The 19,743-nt window shown below is 38.6% G+C and overlaps 1 protein-coding gene across 2 annotated transcripts in view; it reads right to left on the bottom strand.

Annotated features, from left to right (window-relative positions):
* The window catches only part of Frl (formin-like protein), a 152,152-nt gene that overhangs the window by 32,480 nt on the left and 99,929 nt on the right, over window positions 1-19,743 (bottom strand). For both annotated transcript variants that reach the window (XM_011311478.1, XM_011311477.1), the window contains 3 exons: window positions 12,996-13,075; window positions 12,767-12,906; window positions 12,339-12,517 (listed from right to left, as the gene is read on the bottom strand). In XM_011311478.1, coding sequence (XP_011309780.1) covers window positions 12,339-12,517; window positions 12,767-12,906; window positions 12,996-13,075 — 399 coding nt within the window. The remainder of the gene's footprint in view (window positions 1-12,338; window positions 12,518-12,766; window positions 12,907-12,995; window positions 13,076-19,743) is intronic.

Genomic DNA, 19,743 nt, shown 5'->3' with positions numbered 1-19,743 from the left:
GTTCTCTTTCTCTCAAGGTCACCCTATTCCCAGAATGATTAATTCAATTGCGGGAACAATGGGAACGTGCCTAATGTTATGTTGTCAGCGGAATGTTTGGTATTGTGAGTGATTCTGCAGATTGCGAGTGCTTTGTCTACAGAGTCTATGCAACACAAGCATTTTTATGAGTATTTATGCTGTGACGAACACGGTTCCAACAATTAATTCTGAAGTGCATAGAAATGCAGTCGTTGACATGCAGGTGTTCAAGGCAGAGGATAACGAGTTCATTTTCAAGGAGTTAGCAGGGATACGCTTGATGAATCCATTCGAGAAGTTCAATTTATTTTTCGAACCGCCATTCCCGTAAAGCTGCTTGCCTTATAACTATCGGAAAATGAATTCCTGGTGCACAGGAAACCATCATGGCATCGAATGGAGTGATGGAGATATCCCTTATAACGAACTGAAGGAGCAGTTCAATAATCTTTTGGGGAAAAATACAACAAAAATTTATGTGAAGGGCTACGAGAAGAAAATATGGATCGGAGAATGAACGAAAATAGCGATCATTGATGTGGAGGATATGGACTGCCCACCATTATATCTGCTCCAAACGCTCCCATCCATTCCACATCAGGAGCAATGGCATAATAATAACTGCACAAAATGTATTGTGACCTTCGCCGGGGAATTAAAATATATGAATTCCTGGCGAAGGCCCGATATTCGGGAATTAAATATAATATATGATTTTATTGGGAAAATGCCTATAAATTTACGGGGGGACCTGAAATATTAAGGGGGACGGGAGCTTGTGAATGATTGCTCGTGGGGATAATTTAACACTCTATATTCTGATACTTTTTTACACAAAATTCATACGCCACAATTCAGGCCTTTTCTTATAATTAATCAAGGGTGGGGGGTAAGGCCAGCCAGCTCGCGACACACCGGTAAATGATAATAATAAAAATCAGAAAAAGAAGATAATGTAAAAGAACAAAAGAAAGCGGGTGGAAGTTAAATAATTGAAAAGAGGGAAGAAGTTAGGGGAACGATTTAAAGATCACTGGAAAAATAGGAGGATTATTCTTATACAAAAATTTCTCCTACACAAATGAAAGAATAATTAATAATTTAGAGGCTCATCGTTGGGGGAAATAATATTACAGGGGTTCAGATAATACTTGTTGGGGCGGGAAAGGTAAGAAAGGGTACTCACGGGGATGCTGACGATTCTAATCCTTTCAGAAAAAATCCTCCGCACGAAATCGTCCACACAGGGCTGTCCTTATCATCCTAGTCCTCACTCCTGGGTCTACAATTCTCCTGGACAAATAGTCCCACAATTTCCTCAAAATTCTCTTCACAAATCTCCTCACAATCTCGTCACAGATCTCCTCACAATCTCTCAACAAAATCTCCTCACAATCTCTCCACACGATTTCCTCACACTCTCTCCACAAATCTCCTCACACTCTCTTCAAACTCTCCTCACACTCTCTTCAAATTCTCTTCCAAATCTCACTTCCAACTCTCTTCCAACTCTCTTCAAACTCTCTTCAAACTCTCTTCAAAATCTCTTCAAAATCTCTTCAAAATCTCTCTTCTACACGGGGCAGCTGTATTACGAGTGATATCGTCGCATCACTCGTGCTCGTTCTTCCCCGATTATCGGTGATAATCGGGGTCAATCGGGGACACTCGTCATCGAGTGTCCTTGTTATTACTTCTAATTTCCCTATTGTTAGGGACTGTCCTGTTACTTTTCCGGTGTCACGTGGGTTGTGACGTAGTCGTGGGGGGTTTTCTTTTCTTCCAGGTTACGTGGGCCGTGACGTAGGGATGGTGGATTTCAGTTATTCTCTCCGGCGTGCGTCGTGCTGTTTCACAATCATGGTTTCATCGTCATTGATAAGGATAGAACCGTAAATGATGGTCGATATAGGGAAGGATTCGATCGCTTTATCACTATAAATAGCTCTAAACTGTCATCATAAGTGTATTCAGTTTCCAACCTCCAATCAGTCAGGATGAAGAATACTGATGTTCCTAAAGAATTGAGTATTTTAACCGATATTGCGAAGGTTAGCAATACTATCAGGAGAAAATGCAAAGCGATAAAATCGCAACGCTGTGCAATGGATGAGCAGATAAATGAAGCACTGAAGCCTATGATAGCTCCTCTGAAGAAAATGGTTGAAACATTAGCCCTACCAACCGCACCTCTATATGCTTCTTCACCACTTCAGCAACAACACCAACAACATACACTTGAAAACAAAGGGCGGTTCTTGGGAAGATCTCCATCATCATCATCATCATCATCATCATCACGAACAGCCTCTTTCAATGATGCGGCTGATGGTGCTGAAGAGGATAGTATTATAGTATGCGATGATGCCAGCCATAATACTGCAAACAATAGCGATGAAACTTACGTTCCATCAAGATTGTCACTACCATATACAGAAGAAGAAAGTTATTCACCAAATGTGTTGGCAAATGAGTACATAAAAAATTTAATAATGCACGAACTTTCGAGAAACGAGATACGCAATATGGGATGCGTTTTGATGCTATAGCGAACAGTCTGATGATTGGGAATATGAAAGTAGAATTTGGGGAGAAGATAATCAACATTAATGGACATCCTTTTCAACCAACAGAAGGGCTTTTGGAATTATCGTTCATGAAAGTTCCTAATGGAGAAGTAATTTCGGAAGCTGATTTCAATGATTATGCTCACATCCTAGAACTGACGAATGCATATCGATTGGTCTATCAATCTAATGGGGGAATCAATGTAACTCGTTATCACAAATATATGCGGATTATTAAAAAGTTGATTGATCATGAACCCATAACAAGGAGTGGTTTATCACACAAAATGCTGCTAACACATGGTAAAATTAATTATGTATATTGGGATTATCAAAATGAATTGGTTGACCGTCTACGTTTGCTGCTGGCTTCACAGCAGGCCGGGAATGGTAATCATAATAATGAAATCATGTCAATCATTGAAGAAATGCGTGAAGCTGGAATAGTTTATTAGATCATGTAAAAACGCCCTCGAGCACAATCGCATTAGGAGCGTTGATCTGTTTGGACGTCAATTGCCAAGCCATAATCAAAGAAGGGGGATCAATCGCGGTCTTCCCGGATTGGGGTTCACATTGACTGTTGATGGTCAATATGATATGAACTCGAAATGATTATGTAATGTTGGACATGCAGTAGCAGAAAATGATGTCATATCAAAGAAAATATTGAATTCAGCAATGGAGGACCTCCGACACCTTCTGAATGATAATCTGCTAGCATTGAATGAAAAACTGAATAAACTATCTGACGCAATCGATTTTCTGTAATCTGCAGGTGATCGAATGAATGCGAATGACTAATCCCCTAAGTACTATATAATCACCCCTCTGAAGAATATTATTCATATTAAGCGATAATGTAAGGAGAGAAAGTTCAACTGGTTGGAGAGCTGTATTGACCCGCAAGACGAAATTATCCACGTCGGAAGGTTCACGTTCGCAGCATTGATGAAACATGGTAAGCTGATCTTGTGGATATGAAGGCTTACGCCAGCAGTAACCGCAATCATCAATATATTTTAACGATTATAGATATATTTTCAAAATATGCATGAGCTGTACAAGTTAAGACAAAAAATGCTTTGGATGTTACTAAAGCCATGAAAAGTGTATTAGCTCTAGGACGCATACCGAAAAAACTGCAAGTTGACAATGGTAAGGAATTTTATAATCAACATTTCAAGAAACTCATGCAACAGAATGATATCCACCTGTATTCTACGTTCAGTAATTTGAAAGCATCGATATGTGAGCGTTTCAATCGAACGCTCAAAGAAAAAATGTGGAAGCAGTTCTCATTACAAGGCTCGCATAAGTGGTTACAAGTGCTAAAAAAGGTGGTTTCATCATACAATCATACAAAACATAGCACGATAAAGATGGAACCTTCTAATATTTCTAAAGCTAATGAACATGAAATCCTTCTAAAGTCTTTCAGAGATTTTAAAAGCTATAATGGGGCAGAGAAATTCAACCTTCACGATCGAGTACGGATTAGCAACCGTCAACATTTTTTCGATAAACGTTATACTCCAAACTGGACAACTGAAGTATTCACCATTAGACGTGTACAAAAGACCAATCCAACTTCATATCTGCTCGAAGATTTTCAAAAAAATCCCATCCAAGGAGCTTTTTATGAGGAAGAACTTGGTTAAGCTCAATAAACCGATGTGTATTTAGTAGAGAAGATCATTAGGAAAAGAGGAGAGAAAGTGTTAGTGAAATGGTTAGGCTTTGATCCGGCTTATAATACTTGGGAACATGTGAAAAATATGATATGAATAAAGATAATCAAGTCAACTGAATTTTTATGTAATCATTTATTTCCCTCCGTAGTTGCAGACATTTAATAACCCCATGGAAGAGTATCGGTGGTGTTAGAGAGAAGTATTCTTTTATCATGGCACCAATTTAGGACTATCTTAGTTTGTTGAATAGGATACACTTTATGTTTCTTACTGCGAATCAAATACTGAGGTCGACTCAAACTTTCATACTTGAACAAACAATTCTTGTAATCATCAATGGTGATCGTATTCAGTGCGGATTTCTTGATGCCTTTTGCTTTTTTTTTATCAGCATGATCATTAAAGATTTTGAAACTATACAATTTCGCTCTTAAACCGACAAATTCCTCCATAATTCGACCATTACACTCATCTTTCATCAGACCCAATACCTTTTTATTTAGCAATTCAATTCCATAAACATTGTTCGGTGAATAATGTGCGCGTGCCAATCGGGAACAGATTTCTCCTAGAAAAATAAGTTTATGGACTAAAACGGAAACACGTTAGTGAGAAGCGAACAAAAACCTCCATCGTAGAAAAATTTAACTAAACCCATCATTATCACCTCAAACCTAATCCGAACAAAATCAAAGTGATTTCAATAAACTCACTCTCAACAAAATTAGTGCACTAGTGGTGAAAAACTCACGGCAAGGCGACCGTAACCTTCCACTATCAACACAAACCCAACCGGCACAAAATCCCACGATTTTTGTGTCTCCACGTGGCACAGAAGCCACGATCCCCAGGACGCAAAGTTCTCAATTGCACCTGATAACGTTAACCAATATAATAAGTGTTCAGTTTTTAAGTATATTAAGGCCCGGAAGCGAGAACTTCAATCTCCTTCGTGTGTGTGCATGTGTGTGGGAGAAAGACATCAATCGCAGTCGGATAATCGGATTGTAATTGACAATAAATTGGGTTTTTTATGCCGAAAGGCTTTTTCCCAAAATATCAGTGTCATCATTCATTCTTACTCTAATTCATTACAACTCTCATACCACCAAGGGTATGGAAGTATTAGACAACTTTTCAAAGTCATTGGTAGCACGCTTCCGTAACTCCGTATTCAAATCAATATAAGGTTTTAACCAAGGCTGTTGCTCAAATTTCAAAGTTCTATGGATTTTCTCCAGCGTCATACGTAGGTTTAAATATTGCTGTAAGTTACGATAATGAACCACATACTTTTCTTTCGGAAGTAAAGTAGTCATTAATTTTGGATGATTGCTGCCGGATGGTAAATAATGTTCAGGGTACAGTGGGAGATCCTTATGTAGATGATGGAGCTCCTTTGGATATTCTAAATCAACTTCGAAGATATATCCAATCTTAGAATCTGCAGGTATAGTATGTATGTCCATAATTTCATGAGTCCATTCAAATGCTGCACAGGGTAAAGGCATGCTCATTGCAGCACCATACAACTTATTCACATCAAAATACATTAAATATGGTTCATCCTTGTTTGGATCAAATTGAGAACCCATATATCGATTATTTGCACTTGCATAGCGATTCGAGCACTGCGCAACTCCTCCCCGAATACCCCTCTCAATGAAAAGGATCATTTCAGGATCAATTAGGAGTTCTAGCTCAATTTTGGTGTATTTGAGCATGGCGTCGAAAGCAAGACCTGGAGCGGTAACATAATGCAGTGGATCTAAGTTACATCCCGTGTTTCGTGTTCAGGTGTTCCGAAAATTCTGAAACACATCAGCTAGCAGTAAAACATCGCTTTGAAGATAAAGATCTGAATATTCTCCTAAGGTTTGAAGATTGAAAGTCCGCCAAACATTATCTGCATGCTTGTAATCGTCATGCGAAACTCCTTGATCATTCAATTGAGAGTAAAACTTGCCTTTTTCGGGCAACTGATCTTCATCCATCTTCATCCAATTATTGATGTACTCATATGGAAAAACTCCTTTACGTATTAATAGTCTGAATTTTACTTCATTAAGGTTGCAAAATTTCTTTGTTATTTGTTTCTTGTCATCACTCAAATATGATGATAATTTGTCCAGACTGCGCGCCATACATCTGAATGAGTCGATGAATCTTAATATATTGATTCCATCAAATTCTTTGGTGAAAGAAATATAACGCTCCTTATTAATTGGCAAGAGACTTATTGAACCCTGGAAAAGTGTTGCTAATTCCTCAATAATAAAATGAGCCTCATAACCCGATAAGTCATGAAAAACAACCGGTATAATATGAGATTGCTGGTAATTTAAGTTACAGCCCACGTGAGCAGCGCCTCGATATTTGCCTGTAAAATGACTATGATCCCGATGTTTAATATCGACTGCATTGAACGGTTTCTCGCAAATATGGCAGTTTTTGGCTGATGTGAAGTCAAGTATTTGCTCGAGGGTGAGAGGTTCCATTGGAACAATATCGTTAATGCGTTGCTCCACCATTTGAGCAAAATCTTTCAATCGTGTAATAAACCATTCTACACATTGCGGACTTCTATTAATTTCAAATTTTGAAAGAGTATCATCGAATTCGCAGTGTATATAATAAGCGATACTGTGCGATATATGCTTCGTGAGATTGGAATCTGATGGTTCTAATATAGATTCTAGATCAGCATACACTGCAAATGGTACAGATGCTTTGAATCGATGGTTTGTGAATTTCAACATATTGTTCCTTTTATTTGGTAATATCATTCTTACATCATTCAAACTTATGCAATCTGCAATATGGTTATTGAATGATTTTTGCGATGTGAAATGATTCAGACATCGATTACACAACCATAAGTGGTATTGATGGTTTGATATCTGCCTACTAACCAGTCGAGATAAATTCCGTATCCATGCGAAATGATAAATTGATTTTGAAAAATTATCATTATGTTCAGAATCATCCTCGTTAGCATGCTCACTATTGCTATCAGCATTATGATTAAAATAGTCTGAAGAATGATCACTTTCCACCATGAGAAGGTGAATCGTAGCTTTATTAGATTTCAGTTTACTCAAATGAACTGGAACTATGTATTCTTTCTGATCTAATCCATAAACATTGATGGAAAGATTATTCATTTACTCGAATTTGGATATATGCTTGAGACTCATAGGGAATTCAATACCATCATACTTCAAAACCGTACTGAAGTGAGGATACGAACTAATCAGATCTCTATGATAGTCAGTAGGATAGAGCGTTGCTGTTACACACCATAAAAAGCAAAATTCATCGGAATTTTTTATACTGACTACAGCCTTTCTCTTTTGTATTTTCGGTGGGAGATCAATATAAGTAGACAAACCTCCCCGCAACGGTTCATATCTATTAATGTTGAGTGTAAGGTTAATTATCTCAATCATTGTCCATCCTGAATCGCGTTCCTGGAACTGCTCAACTTTGGTTAATAATTTGTTAATAATATCCCCTTCGAACCATTCTTTAATATCATGAGATGGTGGAATGGTAGTATTTTGAGTGTTGAAATATTTAGTTTCAGGAAGTGTTTGCTCATGCTTCCAATTCTCATACTCGCAAGTTAAGATAAAATTAACTTTTAAATTCCCCTCTTTCAGTTACGCATTCTTTATACGAGTACAAATTAGAAATTTCGCATCGTTGAGGAAGGATTTTAAATCTGTATGTATGAGGTTAATGACCACTCCAGTTCTGATTCTACCTTCATATGCTGACAATAGATTTTGCCAATCCACCCTATGACTTCCTACGTTCCGCTGTTTGGGAGAATTAATTGTACCACCGTTCTTTTGCCTGCATTTGAACTTTTTAATCAGAGAATGTAAACGCGCTATCGTTGTTTGCATTCTCAATCTATGAGCCATAGAATACTTCGACTTAACTCTCACGCTTTTATTCAATCTCCTCAACCAGTTTCCACCAATTTTCAACCATTTGACTTGGTCTTCCGACGGTTGTTTTTTACACAGTTTATAAGCTTGTTTCATGGTTTCGATTAGTTTCAAATAAGGTGATGAATCCATTTTCATAAACAGATTTTACTCAAAAACGATCTTTTAGCACTCAGAAACTTTTTTTAAGACTGATGGAAATTACGGGCCTGTCTCATTCATATAAGAGAGCAGGACAATACTATGCAGATTTTCCTAGAACAATATTTCTGTTGACTCCGCAAAAAAAAAGAAACCTTGAACTCAAACTAGTCATAATACTTGCGACTAAGTTTTCCTGGAATGCTCGCTTTGACAACACCAAACATTCCGCTGACAACATAACATTGGGCACGTTCCCATTGTTCCCGCAATTGAATTAATCATTCTGGGAATAGGGTGACCTTGAGAGAAAGAGAACGTGTTTTCGGCACGTTCTTCTTATTCTAGGAAATGGAGGACATCATGACCTTGATAGTGGATCATACACCTACGCTCGCGGGAGTCTGACTCACCACCCATACGCCTGCCAGTTCTGGAATGACTTGCAATTTGTCCAGAACCGGCACAGCCTATCTACTCATGTCCCTGGTTGGTACAGAGGGTGAGAGGGCGCAGGCAGTCGACACGTCTCAACATGGCGACTCCAATGTTCGATAGGAAAAAGAGACAAAAAAAGTGGTTGAAAAAGTCAAAGAAAATCAGCAGCTAGATGTTCATTAATAGATGCTGAGCAATAGAAAAGCTGACGAATTCGAAGTGCACCCGGCATTGGCGACTTGCTGGAACGAGGTTCTCTCAGATGGCATTCACAAGGAGGAAAAGTCAGCCCTCATCATACAATACCCACATTGTCAAATTAAATCCCCGGTATTAAACTCAGAGATTCTCTCCGTGCTGGAAAAAACAGTCATAGGTCGAGATAAATATCTTTTAGCTAATCAAGAGCTTCGGCTTGGTACCTTTGAGTAGAGCCTTGGGATTAGTCGTCAAAGAGGAACTGGATGGTATTGACAAAGATGAGTTGATACAATTACTGATGGAATCAAGTCGATACTTGTGTGAGCTATTTTATCAAAGAGTGGATAGAATTGCACTAAGACTCGAATTATGATTATTTCAAGCCAACCACTGAGGAAGTGGCGGAATGGCTACTAAACAAGTTAAATGAGAAGGTGCCTTATAGCATGCTGAACATCTACCGATCAGCTATATTATTAATCTGTGAAGACAGGATTGGGAAAGACCTCATAATATCACGTTTGATATTATCCTCTGATAATATGTCCTCTTCGACTTTGAAGACAAAGTCATCTCCTTGATTGAGCAATATATCTGTGATCGAAAAAGAGAAACGGCTCAAATACCAGTCTCTCTTATTTGAGCTACGTCAACTTAACCGCGGCTTCAGGGTCAGACTGATCGTCCTAATCATTGGTTTTCTCGACGGCATGAAACAGTCTTTTGTATCTGTGCTTGAAATGATTCCAGTCTGTAAGCGCAATACCTTAATATAAGCTGGTCAGATGTAAAAGGCTGTCATCGTTTAGCTCATTGCGTAGTCTTTCAAATGAAGTCACAGCCCTAGAGGATCATCCAGCGATCTCATTCACGATTAAAAAACAGTATAATAATAATAATACTGAGCTACGCAGGGCTACGCGGTTTAGTCTCCCCATGAGCGCTGGGTCCTTGGCCCAGCTTGGGATCTTATGAATAGCTTGGATTGTTTCTTTGAGATTGTGCATGATCAGGAGCTTCATAAGATCCAAGCTAAAGATTCGTTGGCCAGTATGACCAAATGTCGGGGAAGAGCGACAATCAAGGAGGCGGAGCAGTACGACTTGCTACGCATGCACGGTGACAAGTCCATGCAGTGCGCAATTTTTCGTCATGTGAATTATGTTCAGCTGACGTCTTCTTCCTTGACGTCAGCTGGCGAAGTCGTGGCATAGAATTGCAAGTTCTGGATGTTAAGTGTCGGGCTTGCGAACAGTCTCCCAAATTTTGATGTATCTTTCGTCAGCTTGTCCGACATATGTAATCACGGGTTCGATTCATCGGCATAATACGGAGATTTGAGAGTGTTTCTTTATCATCTGCGGCATTTTTATTATTACGGGATAAACAGAATGACTATCAGACCCGTTGTGACAAAGCCTGATGTGGGCAGCTTCGATTTTGAGGACAAAGTCATCTATGCCATTGAGTTTTTGACCCTGGCTGAGAGCAATATAGTAGCGAAAGGAGAGGACCAGCGGTTTAAATGTGAACCTGCTTCAGCTACACCCGCTGAACAGGAGATTCATGGTCATGCCAGTTATCCTGATCAGTGATTCTCTCGGCGGCATTCGACATTCTTTTGAAGAACTTCGTAACAGGATTTTTTGAAATCCCACACATTAACTTAAACTTTAGATTGTTATCTTATGTCTGCCGCTCGATCGACTTTCAGCGCAAATTGCTGGATCTGTTCATGCACGTGAGAACTGAGACCAGAGTACTTACGAAGTAGGAGGCCTGCGAATAAGCAGCAGCACAGGGCGGATACGTAAAAACATTCCCAGTTACTCTATGAAATTTTCTGGCTTTCAGCTTAGGATTCATACCGGCGTATAAGCGCTCGATGTTAGACGGAGCGGGCATTCAGACGGCTGATCATTCGGAGGTGTTGTTCGAGGGGATCAATGGAAACGGTTGAGTCCGGCGCGCTCCAGGAAAAGCTAGTGTCAGGGATATTCACGTTGCGACAGAGGCAGAGTCGAGAGTGCCATAAGAGGAGTGCCACAGGGGCCTATACTTCGCCCTTACTCGCCAGAGCTGCTCCGCCTAACTCCCAATGAATCTCGCCGTTCGCTCACTTTCTTGCTGACTATGTGTGGCTACCTCGACTGGTCGGCCACGGCCTCGGTAGGAATGGTGTCTCGTGAGTTACATGCTCACCGCAGCTTCCCGCCATTGGCGCCACTGGATCTCACACAGACTTGCTTTCGGTATCCCATCACATTCACCCTCCATAGCCTCACTTTTCTTCTTTTCTGGTATCGGTTAAGCTTAGGGTTAGACTCGCGTATCTCTGGACCCTAGACCTCTCTCCACGACCTAGAATTCTGGGCAACCCAGACCTTCCCGCTTCCGTTGCGTCTGTCATCGGCATTAGCCTCTGACGGGTAATTTTGGTACTTAAGTTATCGTATAATTACGGATTTATGAGTTTTATGGTTTTTTGGATTTTAGGGATTGAGGGAATTTCTGGATTTATGAATTTTGTATTGTCGCCAGGACGAGGTCCAACCCCACTCGTCCTGTCCGTTCGTACTCTTTAATTTTTGAATATTTTTATATTTAAGATTTTGGGTTTTAACTTAACGAGTCTTACTGACCTCGAGTAAGGTAGGGCACCCCATTTCCTTACCCTCAATTTGGGTTCTTTTTGGTTTTTGATTTTCGTTCATAAAAAGCTAGTTGGCGCTCGCATTAATCTGGTCGGACCTTCAAGATGCGAGTATGGGAACGGGTGAAAGTAATATTGATAAGAAAAAACCTTTTCACGTGGATGTTGAACATATAATACTTAGTAAAGTTTGTGATGGTAATAGTTCCATTTGCGCTGAAAAAGTTAAAGTTAAATATTATAGTCTAATTATGATGCTTAACTAATCATCCTCTTCCATATTTGACTCATCTGGCTTACCTGATTTATGCCTCCTTCCACCAATCATTACATTCTGACGATTCGTATTCAATAAAATTTGCGAGAAATACCGAACAGAGTATCCATACCGAGTGCAAAGAGAACGATAAAATTTTAGTGTATAATATTGCATTTTACTCAAATTGAATCGTAAAATTGAGTTGTTCATCTGAAGGGATAATTTTTACAATCTCGCCGAAAAGACTTTTGCGGTTAGAGCTTTTCAGTATCGGAATAGTCACATAAATTTTTGAAAATTACGTCCAACTTGACCTATTTTTTATGAAATACTTTTTTTCTGTAGCAATGTAATCCGTAAAACATGAATAGAAGAATGCGATTCGCAGGAGATGTTTGGTATTCCTACCTTATTATTCATAATTGCCCGCATACATAAGATGCAAACATGAATATCGTCCTTCGCCTCGCCCATGTTGAGCCGTGCAACATGCCTCGATCGTCGTTTTACACCGGGACTGTCTTTTAGTTCATGGAGAGGAGGTCTGAGACATCCATTGTTTGTTGCTGTATTTTCTAAAATTTCACCTAAATAGGGCAAATTCTTTTTATGTCATACCGTGCAATAGATCGAGTTTATCACAGTCAGTCTGTTCAAAACTCGCCTTCTGCATGACTCAACATAAAATAGTATAAAGTACTTGGCAATGAATTCCGTGTTCAACGGAATTGTCACATTCGCTGGAAACAAATTCTTGTATTCTAATGTACTATCCATTTTCAAATAAGTTATCAATTCCTTGTACCAAAAATAATTAGACAAATGATAGAAATTACTAGTTTGAATTTTTTCTTCAGACTCAGTCCTGGAGTCGATTAACCGTTGTTCATGTCTCATCATCAACAGTCGGAAACTGAGATAGTCAATCAGCGCATCCAGACCCTGATTTTCTTCGTCCAAGAATTCTCTGACCCATCTTTAGAAAGATAAAAAAATAATCAATGATAAAGTTCAATTTTTGCACAACAACCGGATTTACGTTTATTACAAATATGAAATTCTTACTCGATATGATTGGTCCGTAGAGAAATTTCCAAATCCCTCAGTACTTGTGTGGACGTCGACTCTCCGACCATTTTTCTTTTCTGGAAATATGCAAGAAAGCGGTACACGGTTTTTACATCATTCGAAAATAACTGTTTAATCTAATAACATTCTAAAATGCAAAACTAAAAGTAGCAGTTTGTATTTAATAAGAAATGAAAAAAAAAGGAGTGAACTTCAAGAATTAAGACATGAAATAGCATAGATTTCTAAGCATGCCGATTATTTAAAAGACATCAAGTTTACGAGATTTCATTAAAACACTGAAGCAGTTATATGAAGCACACATGACGCAAATATATTGAAATTCGCTCTTTTGAAATCTGATCATCTAATCCTTCATGATTTCACCCAATTACAATTATGGTCGCCTCTTGATAGGTATCGATCAACGCAGCAATGACCAGAGTGAAGAATAAGAGAAATATGTGTATGCTTCGGTTAGCTACACAAATGAAAAAGTTTTCAAAAACCACATAGCGGTTTGATAACCGTGTTGTGTTTCAGCCGATCGACGCAAATTACTGTACCGCATAATGAAATGGGTCGACTACTTCTTAAAAGTTATCTGATCATTTGCTCAGAGATTACTTGAATCATAGATTACTTGAAAGTTAGGTGATTTTTTATAACGACTAGATAACTATTACTAATGAAATAATGAAAAGTTTGTCAATCTTTTGTCGTTGTTGTTGTTGGAATCATCATTGTTCATAAAATATCTTATTAGCATGCTGAAATTGATGGATATCAAAGGGAAACTTGAAGTTGGTCTCTTAGAAAAAATAAATCTTTTCTGAGCAGTTGAGATATGGCTCTGGGCGCACAGCGATTAGAAAATGGTGTTTTTCGGATACCAGTCTGGAAAAACATTTTTCCGTGCTGCTTTTCACGATTTCTCGTCTGTTTCAAATTTGAGGGCTTAATATTGTCACAACCCTGAACCATTTTCAGAGTCTTGCTCAAATATTTCCTGGATATTTTCAAGAGCTATAAATGATTCTTGCAATGCATAATCTTAACTACACCATGCCTTGGTCATGAAAGCTCGATCATATAACAATTGATACTAAAATAATTGTTTAATGTAAAGATTTGCGATTTATGAGGGCGCATGGCGGCGCTCATGAAAATTCGTTCTGTGGTTTTTGGCTCCTTCAGCTGTAAGGATAAATAATTGGTTTTTCAGTGGGATAAACAGGAAGAATGTGATGTAAAAAGTGGGTTGAAATAAAAAGTGGATTCATAATGGATTTTGGAGACTCGCATTTCCGAGGTTTGAAATCAGCAAGATACTCAAAAAAAAATGAAGAAGACCGAAGGTGATGAGATGGTTGATATAAATTTCACTGAACCTGAAAATGACAAATTGAGTGGCACAGCGAAAGGAGGTAGTTATACTCGGTACAGGATAGATGTAGATGTTCAGACTTATATGAGAAGGTGCGGTTCTAGCGGTAGGGCAGAGCATAATCGTTGAAGTGAGTAGGGAGGCATGATTGAGTAATTAAGGACTCCGACTCGAAACTAGCGACGAGAGAGGGGAGGTGAAGAATCAAAATATTTACCATGTTCCCGAGTGGAAATTTAGCTTAGGTCCGGATTAAATTCGGATCAAGTTAGACTGCAAGTTGGATCCTATAATTTGATCAGGACTTGATCAAGCATGTAACGCGGTTACTCTGTGATCGAGCAGGATTGAACACTTGCGAACCGACAAATTTTCGGGCTTCTAGTAACCGGTATTACGGGGATAAATTACAAAAGGTTTTCTTCGCCTTTCCATGGGATACTGATGCCTTCCGGAATCCTCCCATTACCTGCTCTACTGTGCAGTCAAAAGCTAGTCCTACGGTTCTCGTGTCCTGACGATCGCTGCCGAAATGGTGAAACTCTTTCCTCAACAGAACGGTAGTTCTCGCAGCCAGACTGTCCATGCCGAGAAAATTTTATGCACGGAGTTGTCGTTAACCACCACCGGATGATGATTTTTCTTATCCGACTGGACCCGAGGCCATTTCTCCAAAACTAATCTTCCTTTAATTATTCCCTAACCCTGAAGTCTCAGGAAATTCTCCTAATTCTTCCCGAGCTCTATGAAACTGAAAACCCGCCTGAAATTGTCATCCACGTTAGGAGTGACCTCCTGTCCGTCCGGGATGAATCGCGAATATTTAATTAATTAATTAATTAATTAAAATTTTTCCTCCACTCCTCCACTACTACCCGTGTCAGAATTTCCGAGCCTGCAGACTCGATTAATGTATTGGCCAGCATCTGCTTACCAACACTCGGTTTTTGGAGGCTTGGCCAGTATACTTATTGCACTCTGATACACTGGCCAGCATTCGGCCCACACTTGGCCCACATCCATCCAATGCGATTCGGTTGAGGGACGTTGGTCCAATGGTAAACCCCCAATCTGTTGATTAAATATTCGTTGGTTGATCATTGGCCATTCATGGATCCTACCTAGCTTCCCCAATATCCGTCACTTGAAATAATCATTGAGTATAATTATATTATAATTAACATTAAATAATGAAATCCGTTTAAATTTCATCGGAATCATCATTCATTGAGATCAGGCGAATAATAATTGAAAAATTCGAAAAAGGAGGCGTTTGCTATAAAAATAATAATTGCTATTATGATTGCAACTATTTTTTAATTAAAAAAGGTACGGAAGTCCTCAGTAATCTACTGATGATTAATTCTCTATCAATTGGTCAAAGAAGGACGGAAATGCACAAAAATAACTGACTGAAATCTATTAAGCTGTTTTTATGCTGATACTAGAAGACTTAGGTATTAAAACAGTCTCGCTGTGGCAGCGTCTCTGTGTGCATGTTTTCTCGCACGCTCGAGCACCGTGGCAGTGTGACTAATCTATATAGCGCAGTTGTAATCCATTAGTCTTATATTAACAACTCTTAATTGTATAGGCACTAACTGTGCCGCTTAATCAACAATTCAACCCTTCTGATTCTGTAAAGAGGAAAAATATGTCGCCACTTGGAAAAAAAAAATCAAAAAACAAACTTCAAGTTCCACTGAGGTTAACTCTCCTCGTAGTGAGTACTCCGAAACTTCTTCATTTTCTGGTTCCAAATCAGCGCCATCGATCATCATTACCACAAAAACCACCTTCAGAAAATCTTTCATTGATATTAGTTGTACAAACATTTCGAATAATAACTTCAGCATCAAGTATGGTGGGGATGAGTCCATCATCCGTCTAAAGAACAAATCACAAGAAAATAATTGATATCAAATTTTTCAAATTCAAATTTCAATTCAATTCAAAGATCCTCACACTCATGGCAACAAGGATGAGAAAAACAGAAAATTTATAAATAAAGGCCTTCCAACGTCCTTTGAAAAGCACGGAATCCAGTCAGATCTGATAAGCAAAGGGATTCAGGTTATATCAGTTAAACAATTCGTCAAGACAAACTCTGACAAAACTCCTGGTACCAAACTCCCAATATTCTCAATCACTACCAACGACGACATCACCATCAATAAAATTAAAGCTGCGAAATCAATCATCTATCACATCGTCTCAATTGAAAAAATAAAAACTGATCATCAACCACTCCAATGCTTCCGATGCCAAAGCTTTGGGCATGCCAGGAAATACTGCAAACGCCTGTCAGATGCCTTAAATGTGGCGAAGATTACCGAATCACTGATTGCACAGCGGCTAACCTTAAATGTGCTAATTGTGAAGGTGCCCACACAGCCAACTTTCACCAATGTCCAACAAGACGTAGACAAGACCGAAAGGAAGGAAGCCAACCAACATAACCTCAAACACCGCTACCACCCAACAATCGATGATTCTGGAACGAACCACATCTTGCTTCTCGCGAAATCACAACCAACTACCCCTGCCTCTTCAATACTACTGTTCTTCAACTTAACCTTAAGCAACCTTGCTGGAACGATCTTCCCTTCACTCAGAGGAACAATTTCACTTGTTATCGTCCCATCATCAGGCAACTCTTCGCACAGCACCCAAAGGCCAGGACAACTGAAGTCTCAATGCCAAACTTATGTTAATATTCTTAAAAATTACGTTAAAGATTCCAGATTCATTGAGGAAAAGATGAATAGATTAAACATTCCTGCTATGTTTAACTCATTTAAAAATGTGCTTCGCGAAATTAAAATTGCATCTACTCCGCTTGAAAAAATTCAAATAATGAGCTCTGACGAGTATCTATTATCTGACAACTCCAGCAGTGAAAATGGTTAATCAATAAACCGAGCGTATTAATGCTATAGCGATAAATATCGATTCCTTAAAAGCAAAATGTACCAAATTATACCAAATTATTATCAATTATAATATTTCTATTGCTCTGTTTTCAAAAACAAAATTGAACCAAAAACACCAAAAGTCTATCTACCTAACTTTAACTTAATTAGACGAGACAGAGAATCAGCAGCTGGTGGCTGTGTTACCATTGCGAATCTCTTTACAAACAACAACATCTGATTTATACTCCTAATTTCCCCATCCATTATCCCAGTAACGGGAACCACCCTTCCATCATTGATTTCGCTATTTTAAATAGATGTAATCTGATAGAAAACTGTCAAATCTTAGACCACTCGCCGTCTGATCAACTCACACTATTTTACTCAGTAGTTGGTAATGATATTAGACTGTATAACAAAAAAAGTTAAACTTTAACCAAAACAACTGGGAATCGTTCAAGCGAGATTTAAATGATGAAATCGTAATTTCAAACCCTCCTACTCAGTATTAAGTATTTCCAAAAATACCCCATATTCTCCGCAAACTATCAACGTTGAGCCCTTATCTCATCCAGCTTCAGATATAAATAAAACTAACTGTCTTGGCACTCAGTATGCCTTCATTCACCAGAGTATTGTTCAAAGAGGTAATACCTCATTTGTCCACAAAGTTGAATGGCAAATAAAAAAATTAGCAACAATTGCCCATATCAAAACGCTCTCAGCGCTCTTAACTAACCCCTCTGAAGTAATCAACCTCATTAGGAATTAAAAAAATAAATCTGCACCTGGCATTGATTCCATCCGTAACATCATTTTGAAAAACCTTTCAAAGGAAGCCATTGTCGACCTGAGAAAAGTGTTCAACTCTTGCTTCAGGTCACAATATTACCCAAAAACCGGAAATGTGCGATTATTTTACCCATCTTAAAACCTGGTAAAACAGAAAATAAAGCTATTAGCTATCAGCCAATCAGCCTACTCCAAAATACGGTGGAACTCCTTGAAAGGTTGATTCATAAAAGATAAGGCAAAGAGGTTTTCAAACAACGAATTATTCCCAGTGAACATTTTGCGTTTAGAGCATACCACTTGAAAAACGATCAGCTCCTGCGTATCACGAACTTCATAGAAACTGCCAAAGATAAAAATGAAAATATCTTGCTTTTGGATAGTGAAAATACTTTCGACTCAGTATGGCCAGCTGGTCTCATCTACAAATTAATTCATCTAAAAATTCCTAACTACTTAACAAAAATTATTTTATCCTTCATCGAAAATCGTCAAATCAAAGTCAGTGGTTCGCTTTCCTCAACCCACATCATTGTTGCTAGAGTCGCACAGAGCTCCATCTTATCACCGTTATTATTTAACATATACATCAGATCAGTTTTCTCTAAACTCCCCCCAAACATCAGTCTAGCTAGCTATGCTGACGAGTTAGCCATTGTCACTTTAAGTGAAAATACAGCATCTCTTGTCATTAATGAATTATCTAAATGGAAAATAGTAGTTAACACTGCTAAACCTGAGGTAATCATCTTCCATGTCAGACCTAATAAGAACACCAATGTAAAAATTAAAATTAGAACCGTTGCGATTTCATCAGCCAAATCCATCAAATACCTAGGTCTTCACCTATAGTTACACATTAATTACATAAATAACAGAGCGAAAGCTATTCTGGGTAGACTGTTCTTTCTATTCAAATCGCCTGCTCTCAGCCAAAAATTGAGATTAATTATCTACAAAGACCTTGTTAGACCACTAATTACTTACGTCTATCCCATCTGGCATAATGCCGCCTCACTCGCATTGATAAACTCCAGATTGCCCAAAATAAAATCCTAAGAATCATTGGGAGTTACAATAGATTCACCCCAATTAATGAAATTCACAGCGAACCAAATATAGAAAGCATTCCAGTTTTCATAAGCAAATTAGAGTCTAACTTCACTACAACTATAATTAACTATCCTAACAAATTAGTAAAAAATATAGACACTAAAAAAATTTCAGGTTGGTTCAGAAGACCCAATACCCATTAATTACAGTAGAGTAATTAATACATACTCTACACTCACTCCCTTCTCCCACAAACTTCTAAGCATTCTTTATAGGGTTTTTCCCAATTTGTTGCTTTTCCCTATTCATAACATTCACTGATGATCTTCGTCCCCCACTCTTTGCTGTTGTCTAATAATGTGAGTATGCCACCATGCGTCGCTTATGAACGCGCCATCACACTGACGGGTACCCACTCTCCTCATACCGATATGGTATTTGACGTTCATTGGTGACTAGGTTAAGTACACGTCAGGTATACGGAATCCAATTGTGATATAATAAGCTAAATCAAATCTCAATAGTTTTGGCGTTTTGTCAATTAGCGTGCGAACTCTAGCTTTGTCAATCATTCACTGCCTACGAAGTATGTTCATTA

This window comes from Fopius arisanus, unplaced genomic scaffold, assembly GCF_000806365.1.
Source record: "Fopius arisanus strain USDA-PBARC FA_bdor unplaced genomic scaffold, ASM80636v1 scaffold00089, whole genome shotgun sequence".
Taxonomy (NCBI): Eukaryota; Metazoa; Arthropoda; class Insecta; order Hymenoptera; family Braconidae; genus Fopius; species Fopius arisanus.
The sequence above is the reverse complement of the archived record's forward strand: the minus strand, read 5'-3'. Positions and strand labels throughout refer to the sequence as shown.